This window comes from Amphiura filiformis, chromosome 14 (assembly GCF_039555335.1).
Source record: "Amphiura filiformis chromosome 14, Afil_fr2py, whole genome shotgun sequence".
In the NCBI taxonomy this organism is placed as follows: Eukaryota; Metazoa; Echinodermata; class Ophiuroidea; order Amphilepidida; family Amphiuridae; genus Amphiura; species Amphiura filiformis.
The window spans coordinates 36,728,911-36,753,615 of NC_092641.1; the positions used below are offsets into that span (position 1 = coordinate 36,728,911).

General features: G+C 37.5%; 1 protein-coding gene across 2 annotated transcripts in view; it reads left to right on the forward strand.

Moving 5' to 3' along the window:
• LOC140170046 (high affinity cGMP-specific 3',5'-cyclic phosphodiesterase 9A-like) overlaps positions 1-24,705 on the forward strand; it is a 71,176-nt gene continuing 46,471 nt past the window's right edge. For both annotated transcript variants that reach the window (XM_072193362.1, XM_072193363.1), the window contains exons 1-3: positions 1-339; positions 16,053-16,123; positions 16,601-16,678. In XM_072193362.1, the coding sequence (XP_072049463.1) occupies positions 271-339; positions 16,053-16,123; positions 16,601-16,678 (218 nt within the window). In that variant the 5' untranslated portion in view covers positions 1-270. The remainder of the gene's footprint in view (positions 340-16,052; positions 16,124-16,600; positions 16,679-24,705) is intronic.

A 24,705-nucleotide genomic window follows, 5' to 3' on the forward strand; every position in this document is an offset into this window, starting at 1 on the left:
ACGTGATTGGTAATTTTTCGTTGGCTGTGCTGTAGCATAATGTGACATTGCATTCTTCGAATAAATCTGCCGAGTACCAAACAGTTTGTATTGATTCATTAGTCGATTCTCATGGTTGTTTTGTTGACAGAAACAACATGGTGAATTTTATATAACCATTACAGCATTTATGGACTCGGTATTAATTTAATATAATTTATTTGTTAATACAATATTATCGATTCGCAAGGACTTTCTAATACTAGAATATTACTGTGTTTTGTGAGGAAAATGGGGAACGGAGCGAGTTATAGCAAAGCGAAGACCGTGTATTTGGATGTGAATGGCGAGCAACAGAAGGTATGTGTCAATTTGTGATGTGATTTATATAACGAACTAAAGTAATTCACATTATCATGTTATTATGACAAAGCAAGTAAATTATAATTCTCGTTTGATTGTACCTATAACATTAAAGTGGACACTTTATCTCCCGATATTCCAAATGAAATTTAATTTGCCGAACAATATTCATTGATTCAATTTTGCACATTAAATCATAATTGCTATGATGAAACATAATGCTTAACAAAACTTTAGGACAGATCTGTCTTGATTATAAAATATCAATCGCTTTGATTTGGGGGTGAGGGGTCAACTAGTATTCAATTTTGCAAATTTCAAGTCCCCTCATTTCTTTCAAAAGTCCGGATTTGTATGAACATTATTATTTAGTAATGAAGAGTTTTAGAGGCATTTTTGTGTTTTTACATTGAAGCTTGATATAGTAAAAGAACAGCATAATCGGTAGTGATTTTGCTGGATTTCTTAACCCCTTTTTTTATCTGCACATGAAAAGACATCATTATTATCAAAATCAATGGTGTCCCAAAAGTCGTACTGTCATTCCTACGTGTTCGAACGCCCATAAAAATACAATGTAACCCGATTTGTTTGACCAGTTTAAATGATTTAAAAACATAAGCAAACGTTCGAATCAGATGCGTGAAAAAAAATTGTTTGCGGGGTCATCATATTTTGTTCTGATCTCATAGGACATGTACGTGAAGCCCCAAAACGAGGGTGAATTTTGCAATTTGAAGGGCCATTGCGAGCACGAAACCCGCCCAATTTTGCAATTTTACGCTATTATGGCACAAAACACGGGTGTTTTTTTTTTGGATATAAAAAGGAAGATGCACAGGGCAATCGACCGTATCACATACTAAGTGATGTATTTGCAAAATGTTATTTCGAAAAAACGGCATTGAAATTCCTCAGGACGAGCATGACTATCTTGACATTCAGTGAACCAACTGTGTACTTTGATGAAGCTGTAAAAAAATCAATTAAAGGATTTACATTTAAAATAAAAACATACCCTTCTAAATAACTCTAAACATTTTCTTTTCTGATTAAAATTTTACAGAGATTGTAATTTTGTGAAATTGACTTTTTATGCGTTGTTGTGCGGCATTATCTGAAAAACATTTTTTAAACAAAGAAAATGTTAACTTGATATTAGTGAGTCAGGTGTGTAGGCCCCTACTTTCACCAACCTGTATCTAAAATTAAAATAATGACAAGTCAATTAAAGAGATTTACATTTTAAATGAAAACCTACCCTTCTTTTCTGATTAAAAATGTACAGAGATTGTAATTTAATGAAAGTGTAGGCACCTATACTGTATATTATGCAACTTTACAATGTGCTCATCATGCGTTTTGCATCCTGATTAACATTTTTAAATTAAAAAAACCCGGTAAATTGACATTTTTACTAGATGTGTACTTCCATCGAGATGTAGCTAGGTTAAAAATAACAAACAAACATAACGAGCCGGTTAGATAACACGTTTATTTGAAATATTCTTAATCATGTGACCAATATCCATAGAAACAAGAGCAGGTTCTCCTTACGATGATATTACGCGAACATTTGGATCAATTGTAAATGATAATATTAGATTGTGTTAATTTTAAAGCTTAAATTTTAGAATACAAGAATACAACTCCACCAGATCAAAAATGTATCACCAAATTTAGTGATTATTTTTTCCAGAAACTGGAGGAGAACACACCCCTCGAGCATCCCCCTGCCCACGCACAACCTGCTTGAGGCCAAAGTAACTAAAATCATTCCACTTGCCATGCCAACATGCAGTGTCTTTTCTAAAGTAGCCACTGTATACGACGCAAATAACTACCCTTGTAATTCAATGCGACAAAATAGAGTCAGTATGTGAAATGGCAAAAACGGCAATTTTTACGCAAAAATACAAATACGACGGCAAAAACAGGCGAACGGCAACATACGTCACTATGAAACACATGTAAAAGAAATGCCTTTAGCAAATACGGCGCTATGACAATTTGAAATAAAGCAAATATGACCAGGTTACTTAATTAATTATCTCACTAATGAAGCAACATCCATAGTCAGGACTTGGTAGTTTTGAAGAGTGTTGTCTGCTTATAATAAGCTGAGCTCAAAAAGAAACTTGTGATTTTTCACAAAGTCATATCTTAAAATCCTGTCAATCAAAATGAACCAAAATTACGCACAGGTTTACTTTAATACTCTACTCTAAACACATCAGTTATCCAACTGACAAAACAGCAATATGCACTGACATGGAAAAGCTTCCTGGACCACATTCACTGCCCAATAATTGGTACCCAGCACAAGAAATCTGTAAATCTCCTTTATACCAATAATACAAACTGTTATACGTCCACCAAGATTCTCATAATGAATACTAAAGCCAAACTCGTCAGCGAGATTGGCAAAGCAAAAAGGATCATCAGCGAGTTCAGCAACATGAAAAGCTGCTCTAACTGACCAGCATGGAACCAAATGATGCATCAAAGCGGATGCAACCGGCGCACTTGCCAAAGAACAAAGAATAAAAGTCAAAACAATGTGACACAACATCCCACGGAGTATCAAAGGTATTATCAAAAAAGACCATTAGCTGTATTTATCGGAGATACGCGTAGATCAGTCGAAATCAGAAGGGATAAAAATCCACTCAAATTGATCAGTAATAAAGGTATTATTTGAATCTTTTCAAATTTTCGTGATACCATGATTCCCTTCTACATTACCAGGGATGGAAATCAAATAAAATTCATTTCATAATATAAGGCAAATACGTGTTTCGCACTGGGAAGTATCAAACAACTTTCTCTAAGTCCAATCGACAAACAAATTTATGTTATAATTAATGTCCATGATGCGAGATTTAAAAGATCTCTCCTCCGAGGAATTTCAGGCATGCCAATTCTGTTTGTTCACTTCCTCTATCCTCTACAGTCTTATCTACACAATAAATAAGGTTTCGTTAATGAACGTGACCTCAAAGTGAAGAAAGATTCGGAAAATCAAGGCTATTAGACAACCATGATGTTCGTAGGAATGATACCTTGAATTTGAGATATCAACGATGGCAAATGATGCAGAAATCACGCGCTAAAATATTAAACGAAAACCGTTGGAACTCATATATAAAGGCACTGGACAGTGATCCCAGCGGTGAACGCTCCGTTCCGTTCTGCGTGTTACCGTTAATGGCACCCATTCCAAGTGGTCACCTGTAATTTCAGGAGTTCCACCAGGTTCAGTCCTAGGTCCAACCCTAATTCCCTGTACATTAATGACATTGTAACCAACGACAGTATCCTGTACCGTAAAATACAGAGCACTGAAGATCAGGACACTCTCCAAGATGATCGGAACAAAGTCTTTCTGTGGGCTGACTATGACAGATGAGCTTTAATGGTAATAAAATGCAGGACTCTTACAATCATCCGCAAGACCAAATCACTGAATCACACCTATCAGATCTATACAGCATTGTTAAGACATCTATAAGCACAAATATCTTGGTGTCACAATAAACAAACATCTTGACTGGAAGGATCACATCCTAAATATCATATCTAGTGCCCGTAGCACCCTGGGTGTATTGCGACGGAACTTGTCATCAACAAGGCTTACCCGGCTCTAATGCGACAAAAGATGGAATTTGCTAGTACGACCAAAGATAGAATTTGCTTCAGCTGCATGCTTCAGCTGCATGGAACCCGTATTCTTGTAAGCAGATGAATGTTTTGGCGTCAAGCTGCCCCCGCATCGCAAGCTGTTACTAGTGTTATGTTCGTTTATAGCAACTACACGGGCGAAACGCATGTGTGACTCAGATGCCACAACACTTCGAATGTGATTCCCTCGCCATTGGACGACTACTCAACCAGGGCACCATGTTTTCAAAATTCTCCATGGATTTGTGAATATCCCCTTCCCGACAATAGTTATACCATCACTTCGTCTCGGGAGAACAACCAACACCCTGAGTTACCAACCCATTCAGTCGAAAGTAAACACATACAGATACCTATTTGTTCGCACCATTCCAATCTGGAACAGACTACCACCAATCCGCCTATAAGAGCCTAGCCCTAGTTTACTTCAGGAGACAAGTCATACACGTTTTACTTCTCATATCCAAACCACTGGAGCAATACAGCTCAAAATTTGGAAACATGTTGTTTTAATGGCAGGCCTCAATCTAAGATAGAAAACAGTACATGAAAAACCGGATCACACCTCTTTTAAGCTATCCGCATAATTATTACATGCAGGGTATTTCTTGTATACTACCATTTTCCAATAAAGTTGAACTGTTGCTGCTGGAGATGGCTACACCTCATCCACAGCGAGTAAGTTACCTTGCTGACTTTAACTAAAGCCGGTACCTATTTGAATAACTGCTGGGTGGGAGAAGCAATCATTTTCGGTCAATTCACAATATGATGCGCCTCCAGCGGTTGCTGGGGAGAGGCCAAAATACGCAGTGCATTATGGGAAAAAGTCGACATTCAAAGCCCGCGTAATGCAAATACAACCCACAGGAACATAATGTCAATGTGTGTTTAAATATCAATACAATGATGTTACACACGAATGCACACAAAAACATCTATTTACAATTATAGTAGGTCCATTTTCTATTTTATCTATTGACCACACGGAATCTTTCAAGGAGCTGTTTTCATCATTAGGCCAATCATTATCACACTCGAGTGAAAATCCAATGGTGGCTAGAAAGGCGATGTCGACCCTGAGGTTCAAACTTGGACTGGCAAGAGCAATCGCTGTTGGCGCATCGTATAGTGAATCGCGAGAGCCTACCTATAAAAGTTCTCAACACGTTGGCGTTCCTCTAAGGCTCTACTGTCCTCCAACATGGCTGCCATTTCAATTGTTATACCGCACTGGTGCTGGTTGCTTTATTGCATAGGCTCTATTATGATCACACATCTCCAAGACATCAAGGAACGAGTTATGAGAATTGATATTTATAATTTGATTGTAGTTTATGGACATTGGTGTTTATAATACACATAAATATATATAATATGTAGACAATAATTTTACAAGGAATTAGTAAACATCATAAAGATCTTGGCGTACACAGACTCAATTCATATAATGACGATGCACAAAGTAATGACGAGTTGAGCACCTTGCGAATTTTGACATCAGATTTATATAAATGTCATGTACCAATTGTATACCTCCAGGTTGCTTGCGTAGGAAGTTCAAGATGATGACATTTAGACGGTGCTCGTTTCCAATCATAATTCATTTATACTTCATTTATTTGTATAAGCATTAAGATTCAAACAGCTAATATATCCTTCTTTATATCAACATAAATGATAGAGCTGCACTACTCAAAGGATAAGTCAGTCGTGATTTTCATTCTTTCGATGTCTTTCATGGTGCTTTTCATTGCATTGTCTATAGACCAGGTTAAAACTGAGCTATTAAGTACCACTTGGAGAAGGAGAAATTCTCATGTGGTTTATCTCGACCAGTTTTCCATGGGGAACAAGAATTTGTTGGGTAAAAAGCCCGTAACCTAAGAACTTTTCCGTGAGGGCGCTTTTTTCAAAATGGCCGCCAAAATCCAATGAAAAACATATATATATGAAATGGTTAAATTAGTCACTTTGGAACATATTTAACAAGATTTTGCATTTTTATTGATAGCAATAATGTACTACTAAGTTAGGTTACTAATATGAAGGTGAAAGGAGGTCACAACTGAGGGCGCTTTTTCAAAATGGCCGCCAAAATCCAATGAAAAACATATTTGAAATGGTTAAATTAGTCACTTTAGGGGTATATTTAACCAGATTTTGGATTTTTATAGATAACAACAATGTACTACTAATTCGGTTATCAATATGAAGGTAACAGGAGGTCACAGCTGAAGGCGCTTTTTTTTCAAAATGGCCGCAAAAATCAATGAAAGCATATATATTTTTAAATTAGTTACTTAAGTGGTATACTTCATCAGATTTTGGATGTTGTTATTGATAGCGGTAAACACGGTAAAGCATTTAGGTCAGATTATTAATACGAAGGTAATAAGTTTTAACCTGGTTTAACTCCCACATACATCAAAATATTTAAGGGATCATATTTATTTATTAACATTGTTTTAACATTGTCATTTCATTCAATATTGTTCAGGCAACTACCAATCACTGAAATCCCTAAGTATGTTCGGAAGAAATGGAACTCTTTTGATGATTCAACGCTTCACTTGTCATCTTAACATCTTTTGATTATAAAATGGCCCATTTTGCTTTGTTTTTCTGTTCTGTTTTTCTTCATAATTCAGACTAATAACTAAATATCTAGGACCCGTGTTTTACTTTTTGTGAATTTGCTCGTTGAAATTTGGGCAAAAATCAGGCTTTTGATGGTTATTTTTTATTGAGCATTTTCAACCATTTTTGTTGAAATTTCTCACAAAGTTGGTAACAAAAATAAACATCCTAGATATTTTTCTAGTTTTTTTTTACTTAAGTATATTTTGGTTACGTGGTCCGATTTTTTTTAACTTTCAAAAATCAGCATTTGTGCCCAAATTTGACCTCTCAGATGAATTCATCAAGTCTTTGTTATTCTAAATATGTGTAAGTTTATATAATTTAGACCAACAAATGAGCAGTGATCATGGTTATGAGGCCCAAAAATTTCCATAATTCCAGGGTTAAGACCACTTATTCCTATTATCTGTACCCTTAACACCCATTTCGGCAGATTCTGCAGATTAGTCCTAGAAATAAATAGATGCTATTCATTCCGACGCGATTTTACCATGATTTGATAGAAGCCAATGATAAACCCGACAGATTGCCTATTCCTCTTCGTGATTGATCGTCCAGTGATAAGATTGTTAATAAAGTACACTCGAGCATCGCTATCAACCAATAGAATCTCAAATATTTGTCAAGTATATATGAGTCTCATTTTATTGCACATTACATTTTAGAACGCTAAAATGAAAATTATTTCCTGCCATACAGGGTGTCCCTGAAAAACTGTATCGTTGTTTTGTTTTCTTTTTGTTTGTTTTGTTGTTTTTTTGGGTGTGTTTTTTTTGGGTATTTTAACTCATAAACCAAACATAACTAAATAACCGATGTGGTTGAAGAATATATCAACTATCACATACTTTTGAATTTTGACAATTGACCGCTCCGTTTTTGAAATAAAAGAATTTCACGAAACTACGTCATAGGGGTCTATCTGATGGTGCGCAGTGATCATGGTGATTAGCACTACATAGTGCAGTTATTCTGCTCATCAAACATGATTCGACCTTTGCAGTACTTAAACCTGATTAACAGGAAATTACTCCAGCAAAATCAATCGATAAAGTCTAGCCCATCCTCCACATTGAATGGTACGACTGTACTTATGCCCAAATATGGCACCTGCCAATCAAAAATCACCCACTTGAAATCCCCTGGCTCGCTCCACTGACCAAAGTTATGGACAGATATGGAAGTTGTTTTTGCTGTTATTTGTCACTTACATATCAGGGAGGTACGAACATTTGCAGATGCCCCACCTACTCAGTTTTTAGCCTACATGTAATATATACATTATTCTTGATTGACATCAAGTACAAAAAATATCCGTCAAGTGGTTTAGCTTTAATGCCCTTCGGAAGAGAGCGGTCCACAAGTGGGTGATAGTCACTAAAAGTTGCATTCGATTTACACAAGGAATTTTGCAGGCCATGCGTGCCCTTCCTTACTAAATCACCAAAGTGCGAACATTTCCAAACATCTAAATTAGTTAAAAATTTAGGACGTTACAAAACTATATTTTCTAGAATTTCAGAGAGTACAAAACGTATTGGCCGCTTATTTTTCACACAGTGACGTTAACTAGGCAATGCCCTATACCTATAACATACACTATTTGTAGAGGTCACGCGTCAACGGTGAGAGTACTGTGTATTGTGTATAGGAAAATGAACAGTAACTGCAGTATCGGACGAATAGATTGCTATTTGAATCAGTGAAAAGGTTTGAAAACTAGGAGTTTCGTAATTCTTGTATTTCAAGAACGGTGTGGTCAATTGCCAAAATTCAAAAAGTATATGATGATAGCTGTCAGTTATTTCTCAACCACCGCAGTTATTTAGTCATGTTTAGCTGTGGCGTTAAAATATCCAAATAATTAAGTTTCTTTCAGGGACACCCTATATAGCACATTACGGCACACCTGTATTCTATTCAATTGCCATATACCTATGATATTGTGTGCCGATATATTGAGCAATAAAAGATAAAATTAGATTTACATGTTTTTGCACTTTGCCAACGCGGTTGCTTAGTATAAAGATAAATTCAGCATTCTAGTTAAATATTGCAATTTAGTTTACCAAGAAGAGCAAAAAATATATAATTATATTCTTCTTTTTCTTTTTCTTTTTTTTTTTTTTTCTTTTCTTCTTCTTCTTCTTCATCTACCTCTTCTTCATCTCTCTCGTCTTTTTGTTTTTCCCATTTCTGCGTACTCCTCATCTTTTGCTAGACCCTACCGAATAAACTCAAACGGAACGGTATAAAATTTGAAATGGTAGACATGTTCTACATGTTCTAAGTGACAGAGGATTCCACAACCAATCACTTGTATTATTGTTTCATGCGAATTGCCCTGCCAAAAAAATGTTCGTTGCGTAAAGCGGCCCATACACGATCAATTTGATTGATCAATATTGGGGACCCAAAGATGTAGGACTGGATACAAAATAAAATTTCTCTTCGATATTATTGAAGAGATCTCTTCAATATTATTGAAGAGATCTCTTCAATATTATTGAAGAGATCTAATCTAGTTTGATTTTATTGACGGTTGAACAATAAAATCACTATTGATGTTCGTGTGTACAGATTTTGTATCCACTCTTGTATCAAGGGTCTTTGATATTGATCAATCAAATTGATAGTGTATAGGCCGCATATGAGGGGGGGGGGGCTGTTCAATATTTACGCCAGGGGAGTGTGTGAGGTTTGACAATAATCGCCCAAAAATCGCGTTTTCCTCTGCGCACAGCAGCTGAAATTGTCCGGATTCCACTCTTTTTTCCACTTAAAACTTAACACCCCCTCATGGTAGTCCAAAGAAGCTCGGAGAATAGGATTTGTTCTTAGTTACCAGACGATAGGGGCTCTCAGCTCAGAATGTGATCATTATCTCACATTTCACAAGAAAGACGAATCGCAAAAATCCAGTGACCGCGCCTTTCCCATACATTCCTTTGGTCATCATTTAATTCGGCCGAATTTTATAAATACACAATTTGGTAAAAAAAAACCCACTGTTTTCTTGTGGGTTGATATTGACAAGATAAAGGACAGATAAATTAGTTCATGTAGTTTGGTGGCACAACTAAATATGAGTCATAATTACCGCTGCTGTAAAAATTGTAACAGTGAAATGTGCAGAGTCATTAACATATCCTTTGTAATTTTACATATAAACAATAACTACTGATCATGCTGATTAGAATATAGACCTAATTATATTTATTACATGTGCACTGGCTTAAGATTACGTCACATGAAATAGGTGAAATGTGCATAATTCGTTGACAAATTACATCTTGTTACATCATTAGGTCTGATGACCTATGAAAGATACGAGAACATTCCAATTAATTGAACTAAAAGAGTCTCATTATAAGCACGTGGCATGAAAAACCTTGTGGCATGAAATTGCCTTGTTAATTTGGTTTAAAGTGTTTAGAAAATTTTATCATAAGGATAAGAAATTAATAAGAATTTTTATATAAATCTTTTTAGATCGTCTCTGACCAGGCATAGTCTCACACACGCTTTTGACTGTTACAATCAAAACTCAAAAGTGGGTCCAATTCCATTGAACCCATTACACAAATTTATTGGCCTAGCTGTGAGTTTTTAAAATATTTTTAACTAATAACTAGACCAATAAATTTTGTATTGGGTGAAAAAAAAATTTATCATAATTATGTTTCAGAATTTTCTTGGTCATATGTGATTTTTTGGGTCAAAAATATGATTTTTGGTCAAAAATATGATTTTTGGTCAAAAATATGTTGTTGTTTGTCAAATATATGATTTTGGTCAAAAATGTGTTTTTTTAGTCAATAATAGTCAATGATTTTGATCAAAATGTGATTTTGGGTCAAATTGTGATTTTCTTTGGGTTAAAAATGAGTTTCGGTTCAAAACTCTTGGTTCAAAAAAATATTGTGGAAAACGTGAGCCTATCCAACACAGTCCAAGTGTTGATTGTATTGTACTCTTTAACTCTGTACAAAGAATAGAAACGAAAATTCTGAGAACATAATGTGCAAAATTGGATTTCGTATCAAATAATATGTCTGCAACTAGAATTATACATAGGAGGTTTTGAAACTGTGACCCGCTTTCACATAGGAGGTTTTGATTTCGAATTATAATAGGCCAAACACATAGGAGGTTTTGATTTCGAATTATAATAGGCTATAGGAGGTTTTGTCCCTGCCCTTAGCATGTTGGTTGGTGGTGCTATACAAATTTTAAGTTATAGTACTCAAAAGCCCATAGAAGGTTTTCGCAATTTCACAAAAGGTCTTGATGGGAAGAGGTTAAAAATCTGCTTTAGGAAGCCAAAGAACTGCAATACAAAATGTACTGAAAATTTACACAAACGCCTCTAGTTTTTAACCATAAGGCTCGACTAGTCCTCGACTCACACTCACCAGATTTATGAGAGCCGTGAATAGAAACCACCCATGAGGATGTCATGCTTAAAGTCAATCTATCTTTCAAACTAGCAGAATCGTGTACTGGACGGGTCACTTCTATAATAAGTATCATGCCCATCATATTTTACACGAGATCTTGCTCAAACTGATAGAATCTCTATAGGATTGCACTAGCCTTGGTTCAAGGCATCAGGCTGTTTTTCGCTCTTACTCTCTTCTTTCCACCATGGTATATAAATATGTTGTTTTGGTTTTTCTATTTTCTATAAACCATGACAAACTTTGATAGACCACATTTTGAGAGATAGTAGTACCCTGCAAAAAACATGCAAGACAATCTGGTAACCTGGTTGCAGATAGACCCAGCATGCAGATCCCTAGCCTCAATCCAATCCACTCGCACACAATACATACGAGTGACGTGCGTGTAACTGCAGATAGGGTATTCTCACTACAGTATAAATACTAGTACTTGTTTGGCTAGACCCTTGGTAGACTGGATGGTGTGCTATATGTGTTATGTATAATATAGGCTATACAGTGAGTATGTTGCACTGTGTTGTATTCAAATGATCTATAATAGGCCAACCGATATTTTTTTTAATACATCAGCTACTGAAATCCTGAGGACTTGGAGCAAGTCTAGATCGAACAAGACGAGGCATATAAATTTTGATTACATTGGAGACTGTTCTCTATCCACATAATAATTAACTCCGTACTCACGTTGCTTGCACCTCGTTATTAATTCAGCTTTAATTAGTGCAGTTGAGTGCAGTTGCGTGGATGCCATCTACAACTTTTGTATCAAAGTAAGACAAGTCATACTGCAGTTACTGTCCGTTTTCCTATACACAATACACAGTGCTCTTTCCCATTGACGCGTGACCTTTACAAATAGCCCTACGTTAAAAGTATGGGGATATGACTAGTTAACGTCGCTGTGTGAAAAATAACCGGCCAATATTAAAAGTACTCTTCTAAAGTTCTAGAAAATATAGTTTTTAACATGTCCTAAATTTTTAGCTAATTTAGATGTTTGGAAATATTCGTACTTTGGTGTTTTAGTTAATGTTATAGGTAATAGTACATTGCCTAGTTAACGTCGCTGTGTGAAAAATAACCGGCCAATATTAAAAGTACTCTTCTAAAATTCTAGACAATATAGTTTTGTAACATGTCCTAAATTTTTAGCTAATTTAGGTGTTTGGAGAGGGTCGTACTTTTGTGTTTTAGGAAGGACATGTAAACGACAGATAACACCAAAAATATGAAGAAATTATTTCCAAACCGTGTTAAGTCAACAATCATTATGTTGCTCATTTTCAAGAATGCTGGTTTACAAAAAGCACGCCATTGTCTGATTTCGTGAACAAAGCCACACATACCATTGTTTCCTTTCGTTTCCTTTATAATCGGTTACCCAACTGAAGCTATGAATACCAGCTTTATTGCGATATCGCACATGAAAACAGACACTTGTCCACAACCAGAGAAGATCCGATTTAATCTGTTTCAATGAGTGTTATCTTGGTTTAATAGCTTTTAATGGGGTTAAGTCCTGCAAAGGTCGAGATGAATTCTACTGTAGACATGACTGCATCATGTAAATAACAATATTTTCAGCAATTAGTAGATAATTAAATCTGGTCAACCAGAAAAACTCACTTTTGGTTAGATGGAATCACCGACGTTTCGGCTAAAACGTTTGGCCTTCAGCTGGGTGGATGATCAAAGAAGCTGGGGGAGTCAAAGAAGCAGTGTGGGTACGAGCCGAACAACCGTCCCTCAACATGAGCGGGGCACAGTGTCATCGCCCCGATATCTTCATGGCAGAAATCGCCATGGTAGATTGAATCCACCGCCAGGCATGGCCATTATACATATCGACCTGTTTAATAGTTTGCCTGGTTTTGAGTCGCATAATAGGCCGAAGGACATCTGACTAAGGCTACTGACAATAGCCCCGATTAGCTCGGTGACTAACCTCGCTGTGTGTCAGTCAAGCATGGTATGCCATAGGTCATATTCTTTTAGACAACCTTCACGATTGGCCTATACACTGCGCTATATAATTCGGCACATGTAAATCAGAATTATTGCGGAATTATTGTCAGTTTTTGACTCAAGACGCAAGCTACTGTCTCAAAGCGCAAGCTAACGACTATCATCTCTGTTCAAAATATATATTCATGTGCAAGGAACCACATCTGGTTTCTTTATACGAAATCATTTACGGGAGATATTCATCATTTTCGGTATCCAAAGATTTTCTTCTCATATCAAACTCGTGCATAGGAAATTCACATATATCGATCCCGGGTATTTATTTTAGTATCTCTGCTAACAAAGTAATTATTAGCCAGGCGATGTCGGTGTGCGGGGGCGTTAGAGTTAATCTGTCACATGGTTGGGATCGGGTCATCAAGCAACTTCCTCATCGATTGACCTCGGATGACCCAAAATCATCCACCCAGCTGAAGGCCAAAGGTTTTGGCCGAACGAAACGTCGATGATTCCATCTAACCAAAAGTGAGTTTTTCTGGTTGACCAGATTTAATTATCTACTAATTGATCAAATCGAATCCCAGATGACTGAAAGTATACACAGTGTTAATATTTTCAGCAGCTTCAGCGCATGATTTACATTGTGATTTGCGTAAAGAATTATAGATTCCTATTTAAATGTTAGTTTTCACGGATCACATTGTCCCCTTAATTCGAGCCAAACAAAATGAGGTAAAACGAAGAGAATTTCTATTTCATTCCAGTACCTACAATGACAATGCGCGTAGGCCTATATTATCTCGTCGATCGCGATTACACTCTAAATTACAAGGATTTAAAATTGAATCCTTAAGGTTGCAATTAGGGACCAATCGATTAAATTTGGAATTAATCTAGATTGATTGATCCCTTATCACATTCCCTTGGGATTTATTTTAAATCCTTGAAATTAGAGTGTACATGTATTATAATTAATTTATTGATTGCGCGGAGCATCACGCAGCCATATGGAAAGGTTTCTATACAAAAACGATTCTCTTATAAACCATCTACGCACAGTTTCCACTTCGATACACCTGAACACACATTTTCGTCCAAGAGCTTCCAAGCAGAGAACAGCAAGCAGTGAATTGTCTCCACCACAGTCTTTGATTACACTACACGGTTGAGTGCATGGCATCATATGAGCTGTGGAGCTTCTAACTGGAAAATGGGCCTCTGTAATTGTTTTTTTGTCGAAACCTCAAGTGTTCCCTTCATCCAATCATCCACCCCCCCCCATTTTTCTCATTGTTGATGAGTTTTTTTTATATCAAATAATGGATCATATCTTTCTCATTACCATTCTCAAATTTGATCAACGTATTTCTGGAGAAATCTTGAAAAAAAAACAGCTTCCTGGTGGTTACCACACTGCACGGGTAATAGCAGTAAAGAATGAAATCTGGATGAATTTGAGACGTTTCACCCCAATACCATTTCGTCCGCAAAATATCAAACTATAGATGGCGCTATAATGATATAAACATAAAACAAAAACTAAAGAAGGGGCAAAAAAAAACATGAACAAAAATTTAAGAGCACCCCCCCAATTAAAGAATGCGTTAAAAATGAAAATGTAAAAATCTTCATGATATACCCAAAAATAAAGATATAATTAAGCGAAAAAAACAAAAACATAAGCTATCTTGTCAAGAATGATAATGGGCGCAGTGATATGTAATGTTAATTAAGATTATTTAGTATCAATGCCCGGTATAAACGTGTACAGGGGCGAACTGGAGTCAGAACCACGGCGATTAACTTCCTGTTTCCATCGGGACATATAATCGCCCGTATATATAGACGAATCCAATTTCACGCATTCCTACACCTCATTAGCTGGGTCCCAGTCGGGTCTATCTCACCTAAAATGTGAAATGATGCGGCCTTGGAGGGTATTTTAAACTGCATTCTATCACCCGTGTTACACGTAGACAAAAGAATGATGACAGTTTACCAAAGAATCTAACATCGATTTTTAAGCGGGTTTAATCCACCCAATTGGGCACTCACAACACCAGGTTGGTGCATGCGGGGACCCAATAATGGCCGACCAAATCCTGACCATGACTTGGCTCGTTCTATACGGCACACAGTGTTGTTTCGGGATGCCTGACCAGAATGCAATTCACGTGTACCACCAACGCATTGGCTTGCTAATTATGCTAATTAGTCACATTTACGTTGACAATGTTCCCGTTTTCTCACACAGATGCATAGAGGGGACGTTATTTGACATTGTATGTAAGTTTGAAGAAAATCCATATCCTAAACCGATAAAGCATTAATACAATCATGCAAAAAGTAGAAATTAGTCGCTGTGGAACAAATCACAAATTATGGCTTCAAGGATTCAACAAAGGATTCTACGAAAATCCATTATCGCAGTTCCTGTTAACAGATACAAGTAGTCAAGATGAATAAAAGAATCCACTCTTCTCTTTTTATTTATTTATCAAAGAATAATACTGATAAATAAATTAAACTTCAACAAACTTTAATGTCATAGGATGGCACGTGTCACTTGGGTTTCTGTCGCGTGATAACAACTACATCCTTTGTGCACAATTCCCCTTTTCTTACCAAACCGATCAATCTGGAACAAAGTTGCTAAGCCAAATGTTGCCGCGCGGCAAAATGTACAGGGTGTCTCAATAAAAAATAGGCTCTGTGGATTGGGCGACATAACTTAAAATATCCGCAGTAAAATTATTCATAAAGATTCTAAAACCAAAAAGTGTCTTCTATAAAAATTGTTTAAAAATCATCAAAATCCGTTTACGCATCATGAGATAATTGGACAACTACAAATAGACTCGTTTTTGGACCATTCCAATGGGGCAATATCCAATACACATTAACATACAACAATCTAGGTATTATTTATAGGCCCAAACCTCTATTTTTTTCTTACAGATTGTCTTCAGTACACATTCAAGCTCACGGGACATATCAGATCTCCTCTGTGTGGCAGCTGGTGTTGGAAAGTAAGTATGAGTGTACGTCTGTCCACAAGTTGGCATGATGTAACAATATCAACTACACTGGGGTGTTCTCGTGCTTCAGCGATGTGGATGTATCCTCACAATATACTAATCAACAGTGACTACGAAAAGAGCCGTGCTGTAACAGTAATATATCTATAATATAATCGCCTTAGTAATATAATGCTCCCGTGGCTCTGAAAAAAACCCCCATTTTAACAAAAGGAATAATGATTTGTGTGAGCTATCATATTTGTGGATGGTCTTTAACTAAAAATCACCATAAGGGATCTCAAAGGAAGGCTTGTTACCATGGTTACACTCGGTCTGGTCAGAGCAACACATTTGGTTGGTAAACTGATCTGGCAAGCTGAAATTGACTGAATCAATTAGACAAAAATGTTCATGCTCTGAAAAAAAGAACATGTTAGAAATATTCGATATCATGATTATGACTTACACTAATGTCATTTATTTCAGGTGGGTCAACATTACATTACGTGACCAGGATGGTGCCTTTGTTTCCGTTGCTCCAACCATGCCTATAAATACTGTCAGGTAAGTTCATAGGATAAACCGACGTAATTGTATAGGTTAAGAAATGTGTGTCACTTGTTGGTAGTAAAATTGAACAAAATAATGCACGCGTACTGAGATATTAATGTGTCTAATGCACGAGCCCCGCAGTGGTAGTACATTAGACGCATCAACATCTAAGCACAAGTGCATTATTTTATACAATTTCTCGAGCAACAAGTAACACGCATTTACTAACTTAATTCATACACGAGAATAAAATCCCGTGATTATTTACTATATTTTATAACAAAATTGCTACTAAAATGTTGAAAATGCGAGCAAATATGCATCGACCTGCAAGAAAAATGAACGTGACCGAAAGCCTGCCCGTAGCACGCGGAGAACGAAGTTTGGAGTACGCCAAAAGTCCGCATCTTTCCCCGAAAGGGGACTTGTTTGGTATCCTTCTGTCACGCTGACGTCTGGTATTATGAAATGACACGTCTGAGTAATTGGTATGGATAGCGGATACCTTCTAAAGACAACTAAGATAATACGCCTAACTTTACATGTCTAAGATGCAATCTTAAACGTCGAAGATGCAATCTTAGACGTCTAAGAATTTTGCGGTAGACTTAAATCAACGAAATTAAAATACCGGGCCAGAAATCCCAAGCAGCCAATCATCTTAAGCGTATTCCATTATTGACCAATGGAATCTTTGCAAAAATTCATCTTTTTACAAATAGTTTCCCTTTTTACTTTCCCCCTTTTTGTAAATAGTTCCCCCTTTTTGTAAATAGTTGTTCCCCTTTTTTTACTTTCCTCCGTTTTACAAATAGTTCCCCCTTTTGTAAATAGTTCCCCTTTTTACAAATAAGCCTAATTCCCCTTTTTAATTCCACCTTTTTGAAAATAGTTCCCCTTTTTACAAATAGCTCCCTTTTAATTTCCCCTTTTGTAAATAGTTCACCTTTCTAACAAATAGTTCCCCCTTTTTAATATCCCCTTTTTGCAAATAGTTTCCGATATTTAATTTTAACCCTTTTTACTTTCCTCCCGCTTTTCACAAATAGATACCCACATTTAATAGTTACTCCTTATTAAATAATACTCCCTTTTGTTTAATAATACTCCCTTTTTGTTTGGGTACTCCCCGTTTTCCGTGCGTAGGCTTTACCAGTAAGCTTGGACCCTGGATAGTACCGTGCACTCACTAGAGCTCATTCCACTATATCCATTTATTGGAAAGGCATTCGACATAAATTTGGATACCAACGTAGGCAGATTTATAGCCTGTAGTCAGGGGCGTAGCCAGCTTTCTTGGTCAGGGGGGGCAAAATAAAATTTTTGGGGCACAGACGAAAAAAATTGCAGTTGCATCATACAATACATAGAGACTGTATGTCTTCGAGCTTCCCGAAAAGGGCCTTATTGGGATGATGTGCGAGCGTAGCGCGAAAAAAATGGTATTTTACACTATTTTCGCCCATTATCCGGCTAAAAAGGGCTTTATTGTTACAATTTGCGCGCGTAGCGCGGAAAAATTTTGTATTTTACACTATTTTGGCCCTGAATTTTGCCCTTTTTCTTTTCCTTTGCCCTCCTGATTTTCTCTTTCATTTTTTGTCAGAGGTGCACTTTTTCTTTCATTTTTTTGTCAGGGGGGCACTCTGCCCCCCCCCCCCCCGCCCCCCCGCTGGCTACGCTACTGCCTGTAGTGCAAGCGACCTCTACATTCAATGGGTTAGGGATCCGTCAACCTTTATGCATATGTATATATAGAGGGGTTTTACTCCGATTTTGATAGGGCAGATGAAACCATGTTCAGAATGTTTAAACGGGTGAAACCAGCGGCGTAGCTGTGATTTTTTCCAGGAGGGGCAAGACTGTATGGGGCGGAGCCCAAATCACCAAATTTCCCAGGGGGGGGGGGGGGCGGGCGGGGTTATAGACGCATATCGTATGGATTCCCCATCTCTCTGCCCCTCCTCTCCCTCTCTCTCTCTCCTCTTTTTCCTCTCTCTCTCTCTTTTTTTCCTTGCACTAGGGGCGGGGGGCCCAAATAGGCAATGCCCCTTGCCCCCCGGCAGCTACGCCACTGGATGAAACATGACATGTTTTGTAAATGTCTCACTTCAGTTACTACAGTTATGCTGGGCAAATTCATAGCAAATGTTTGAAAGTCTGTGAACGATGAAATAACCAAACAAATGAACAAACAAACAAACACACACATGTCATGATGTGACTTGATCAGTGGTAATTATCTGAACACTACTATAATGCACAAAGTATGTTTTCAAGCATTCTCTTTGTTTTATTTTGTATGCGGATATCAGTTCAGACCAGGCTCTATCCAACACGCAAATTTGTGGTAGATTTTTACTAAATGATGACATCTGCAATCTTTTTTAATATATGTAGGCCCACATATTAAATGAAAAGATTTGTATTTGACATCGCGAGTTCGATGAATTATGTAGCAGAACGGTAAACTGCATATCCGACACTAACACTCCACATGGGTACAGGCGTAATTCTAATAGCCTAACGCAACAAGCGGGGTTAAACTAAATATCGGGGAATTTAATTTGAAAAGGGAGAAAGTAAAAATGGGAGAAACCATTCTTGAGTGTAAAAAGAGGGAGATTGAAAAAGGGGCAAACTATTTTTAAAACGGGAGGAACTATTTGCCAAAAAAGGTGAAACTAGTTGCAGAAAGGGGGCAAGTAAAAAACGGGGAACTATTTGCAAAAAGGGGAAACTATTTGAAAAGGGGGAAAGTAAAAAAGGGAACTATTTGCAAAAAGGGGAATCTATTTGAAAAAGGGGGAAACTATTTGAAAAGGGGGGAATGTCAAAAAGGGGGAACTATTTGCAAAAAGGGGGGGGGGTATTGGAAAAAGGGGGGGACTTAAAAGGGGACCTATTTGCAAAAAGGGGAAAGTAAAAAAAGGGGGAAACTCTTTGAAAAGGGGTAGTCAAAAAGGGGAACTATTTTTAAAAGGGGAAAGGAAAAGGGGAATGAATAAGAAAAGGGGATTTGGCGGAGATCAGACACCGTACATTATTGACCGAAACTACTCCCGCCATACAACTGTATTTTGCATTTGAATATCGCGCTATGTCAATACACTACCATGACATGATCAATGGGAAAAGTGTGCAGCTAGCTATCCTGAATATGGGTTTCAGAATCTGCTCTTTTCAATGATACTTTCATTTACAGCAGATTCCTTCTAGATTTTGTACAAAAGTGCCACAAACATGAGTTTACTTCATTTTGAATCTTTTTGTATTTATATATTTGGATAAATGTTTTTTTTCCTTTGAAAAAAAAAAGACTTATACAAACAGTGTGTTTTGTTGCTCATCCTTGTGCAGGGGCGTAGCCAGCTTACTTGGGGGGGGTTAAAATAAAATTTCAGGGACGCAGCTGAAAAAAATTGCAGTTGCATCATGCAATTTTTGTTTTTTGGAGAGACTGTCATGTCTTCGGGCTTCCAAAACAGGCATTATTGGGACAATGTGCGCGCGTAGCGAGCCAAAATTTGAATTTTGGCCCATGATCGGGGTGAAGTTTGGTAGAAAAGGGGCTCTTTTCTCTTTCATTTTTGGGCAGAGGGGCACTTTTTTCTTTCATTTTTTGTTATCACCCCTCCCCCCCCCCCTCCCCCGCGGTGGCTACGCTACAGTCCTTGTGAACTTGGTTAAAGGGATTTTTGGCCTGGTCTTTCTAGATGGCAACAAAATTACTTTTGTTTCGTCAATGTTAAGTGCAGGTGCTTTATTTACAAAGATTTGAGCACAACCTGGAGGAAGAAAATAATGGGATAGAATGAAACGGCAAAATATACAACCTTCTAAAAGTTTTAAACTGACATTCAGCACAAAAATCCAACTAACCTTGAATTTTCGATGGGTGACACACATCTTCATCAGAAGAGGTCCTAGGATGTTGTGATGGACTTGCCCTTTTGTTGATCATTGGCGACTTTTGGTCGAATGAGGGCGTTATAGAGGGTTGACAATTCCAGTCCTTGATCACGATTTAGTTCTGGTGTTTTCTTCTTGATCTGGAGGGCCTCCCGAACTAAACGGGGGTACTCACGATCATCCTTGGCTAAAACCTTGATGGATTCCCAGTCAATATTGTGGCGAGATTCGGTTTTATGCTCTGCGACAGCAGAGGGTTTGCGGCTGGGGGCAGTTGACTTATGCTCCTTCAGTCTTTCTCCTAGTTGTCTACCGGTCTGGCCGATGTACGAACTTGAACACAGCCACAGGGGATCTCGTAAACCACACCTGATTTTTTCTCTGTTGGCGTGGGATCCTTAGGTGAGACTAACAGTTTCCTCAGCGTATTGTGTGGTCTGAAGCTTTTCGCAACACCATAAGATTTAACAATACGCTGGAGTTTCTGTGACAGCCCCTCTATATAGGAGAGGGTGATATAAGTTGATGATTTCTTGCCCTCTATTTGATAGGCTGTAGTAGGAGGGTCAGGAATGTTCTTGCGCTTGTCCTTGGCTTTTACCAAACCGAAAGTCCAATTGCGATATCCGCAATGTCCTAAGGCGGACTTACTATGCTCGACTTCCTTAACCCTTTCCTCGGGGTCTGTCACCGCGATTTCAGCTCTGTGAAATAATGTCCTGATGACGCTTGGTTTATGAGCGATTGGATGGTGTGAATCAAAGTGGAGGTATTGATCCGTGTGTGTGGGTTTTCTGTAGGGGATACTCGCGGATCCGTCAGCGTTTCGTGAAACTTTGGTGTCCAAGAAGGCGAGGTATCCATTAACTTCCGATTCACTTGTGAACTTGATATGCGAGTTTTGGCTGTTAATATGCTCCGTGAAAATTTCCACATCGGTTTCGCGAATGATTACGTATGTGTCATCCACATAACGAAGCCATACGGATGGTTTAACAGGTGAATTGCGCAAGGCGGTGAACTCAAAATGTTCCATATACAGGTTTGCGATCACCGGACTGACCGGACTGCCCATAGCTCAACCCCCTCATGGTTGATAAAATTGTCCTCGGAAAACAAAGTGGTGCTGGGGCAGAATTCCAACAGTTGTATGACTTGGTCAGCGGTGAGCTCTGTCTTTTCTTTCCAGCTGGTGTCATTCTCTAGCAAATCCTTGCATGATGCAGTCATGTCTACAGTAGAATTCAATTCGACCTTTGCAGGACTAAAAACCCCATTAAAAGCTATTAAAGCAAGATAACACTCATTGAAAACAGCTCAACTGATTAAATCATATCTTCTCTGGTTAAATACACACAGCATATGTGTCTGCTTTACACGTACAATGGAGCAATGAGCTGGGATTATACTTTCAGTTGGGTGAACGATTATAAAGCGAGCGCTAGAGAACAATTGTGTGTGGTCTTTGTTTACGAAATGAGACAATACGTGCTTATTGTTAACCAGCGTTCTTGAAAATGAGAAACATGGTGGTTTGCAGACTTAACACGGTTTGGAATTTCTTCATATTTTTTGGTGTTATCTGTCGTTTACATATCCTTCCTAAAACACCAAAGTACGCATATTTCCAAACATCTAAATTAGCTAAAAATTTAGGACATGTTACAAAACTATATTGTCTAGAATTTTAGAAGAGTACTTTTAATATTGGCCGGTTATTTTTCACACAGCGACGTTAACTAGGCAATGTACTATTACCTATAACATTAACTAAAACACCAAAGTACGCATATTTCCAAACATCTAAATTAGCTAAAAATTTAGGACATGTTACAAAACTATATTTTCTAGAACTTTAGAAGAGTACTTTTAATATTGGCCGGTTATTTTTCACACAGCGACGTTAACTAGGCATATCCCCATACTTTTAACGTAGGCTATTTGTAGAGGTCACGCGTCAATGGGAAAGAGCACTGTGTATTGTGTATAGGAAAACGGACAGTAACTACAGTATGGGCTACATCCACTGGGATACTCGTAAATAATGCAGATACATCATAAGAGATCTGAATTTCACCCGGCTCAAGGCACAAGGATTTAATACGCTCAACGAATGATTCAGTGTTCTTGATATGATGCTCACTTTTCGAAAATCACATCGAAAATTCAAGGTTAGTTGGATTTTTGTGCTGAATGTCAGTTTAAACTTTTAGAAATTGTTTATCACCAGCACGTATGAACTTACATTCGAGTAGTATACAACCTATTATTTTATATCCATATAAATATCTACTTTAAAAGCCATTCTTGTTCTGTCACTATGGCAACTTTGTTTAAATGGGATAATTGGGACATATATCAAGTCACATCAGTTTGCTGTAGCAAGAGCAAATAAATGGATTCAAGTATCCTGTTTTCCCATTACTGTCGCCGTTATGACAGCGTGTGATGAATGCGTAATTATTCCAGGACACACACTACGGTATATACAAATATTTTTTATTTTATATAAATGACACAGTTTTAATACAACGTGACCGTGCTTAGTGTTTTTCACAGAGCCTTCTAACAAATATGTGTATGTCACATTGCAGACTAAACACGCACACAAACACCCCTACGTTCAAACCCTCTTCCAACAACCCCTTATCGCACCCCTCCACCACACCCCCCCCTGCCCGTCGTACCGATGGACATTGTTCTATTTTGTGTGTACAGAGTGATTAAAATCCGTTTCATATTCGTATTCATATATTCGTCACGTCATCATATTTAAATACAGGCTGAGTCAAAAAGAAGTAAACTCATGTTTGAGGGGCTGTAACTTGAGACCTGTAAGGATTCTGCTAAAAATGAAAATAGCACTGGAAAGAGCAAATTCTACAAATTTAACTAAAAAAAAGAATTGTTGCAATTGCTCAGAGCAAACTCAAGTTATACTCATTTGAATACAACCACCCTCTTTTGTAGCTGCACACGGTTTCACTTCCCAAGTAGGGGGACTACCTATTATATTGATTGGTAAGGCGCGATATTCAAATGCAAATAAAGTTCTGTGGCAGGTGTGGTTTCGATCAATAATTCCTACATGTTAAAGGTCTCTTTTCATTATGAATTTTACCTCATTGCACTAGATTATAATAAAACGGGCCACATGACAACATGGCACCACAATTTACCGCACGGGAGTGCACGTTTCTGTCGACGAAGTATCATTAGAGTCCCACTGAAGTTCAGCGTCTTTTTCGTCTCCAATTTCCAACAGCTAACTGGGTTTCATGTAAGGGAGCAGTATATAAGACTGTGAACAAGCTCAATGTGCATGGGACACTAAGGAACAGACAGCCGGAAGCTTCAGGCAGACCACGAACTGCTAGATCACAAGTGAACATTGCTAGAGGTAGACATACGTTACAGCAAGACCAAAGATCAGCTCAATCCTTTACCCAACATTCCCCAATCAAGCTTCTGCCGGATCGTTCGTAAAAACTTGAATTGGTATCCCTACAAACTATAGTACCTATATGGACTTTGTTGAATATTAATTAAAAGCAAAAGTTGTCTTTTCAACAATAAATCCTGTTAGCACTTTGCTGCTTCGTCGAAATTGAAATGGATGAAAATCAATCAGCCGTGTGCAGCTACAAAAATGGGTGGTTGTATTCAAATGAGTATAACTTTAGTTTGTTGTGAGCAATTGCAACAATTCTTTTTTTATTTAGACATGTAGAATTTGCTCTTTTCAGTGGTATTTTTATTTTTAGCAGATTCCTTGCAGATCTCGAGTTACAGCCCCTCAAACATGAGTTTACTTCTTTTTGACTCAGCCTGTATGTTTGGATAATTTTAATCAAAACATTCCATTGGCAATAAAGTGAAAATGAGGAAATTATACGCTATAAGGGTCCCTACATTATTATATAATTATGTCCATCCATCGTCGTTTATAGTTGTTATTGTAAACTCGCCATTATCATTACAGCTATGTTAATTTGATCAAATATTTTATTGGTAAACAAAAATAAATGATCGCTATCCGTAGATTCACTGTGCAGGCAATGGAGAGTCCACATGGAGGAATAACTGCATAAGAACAAAGAATAGCTATATGTTTGAGAGTTACAACG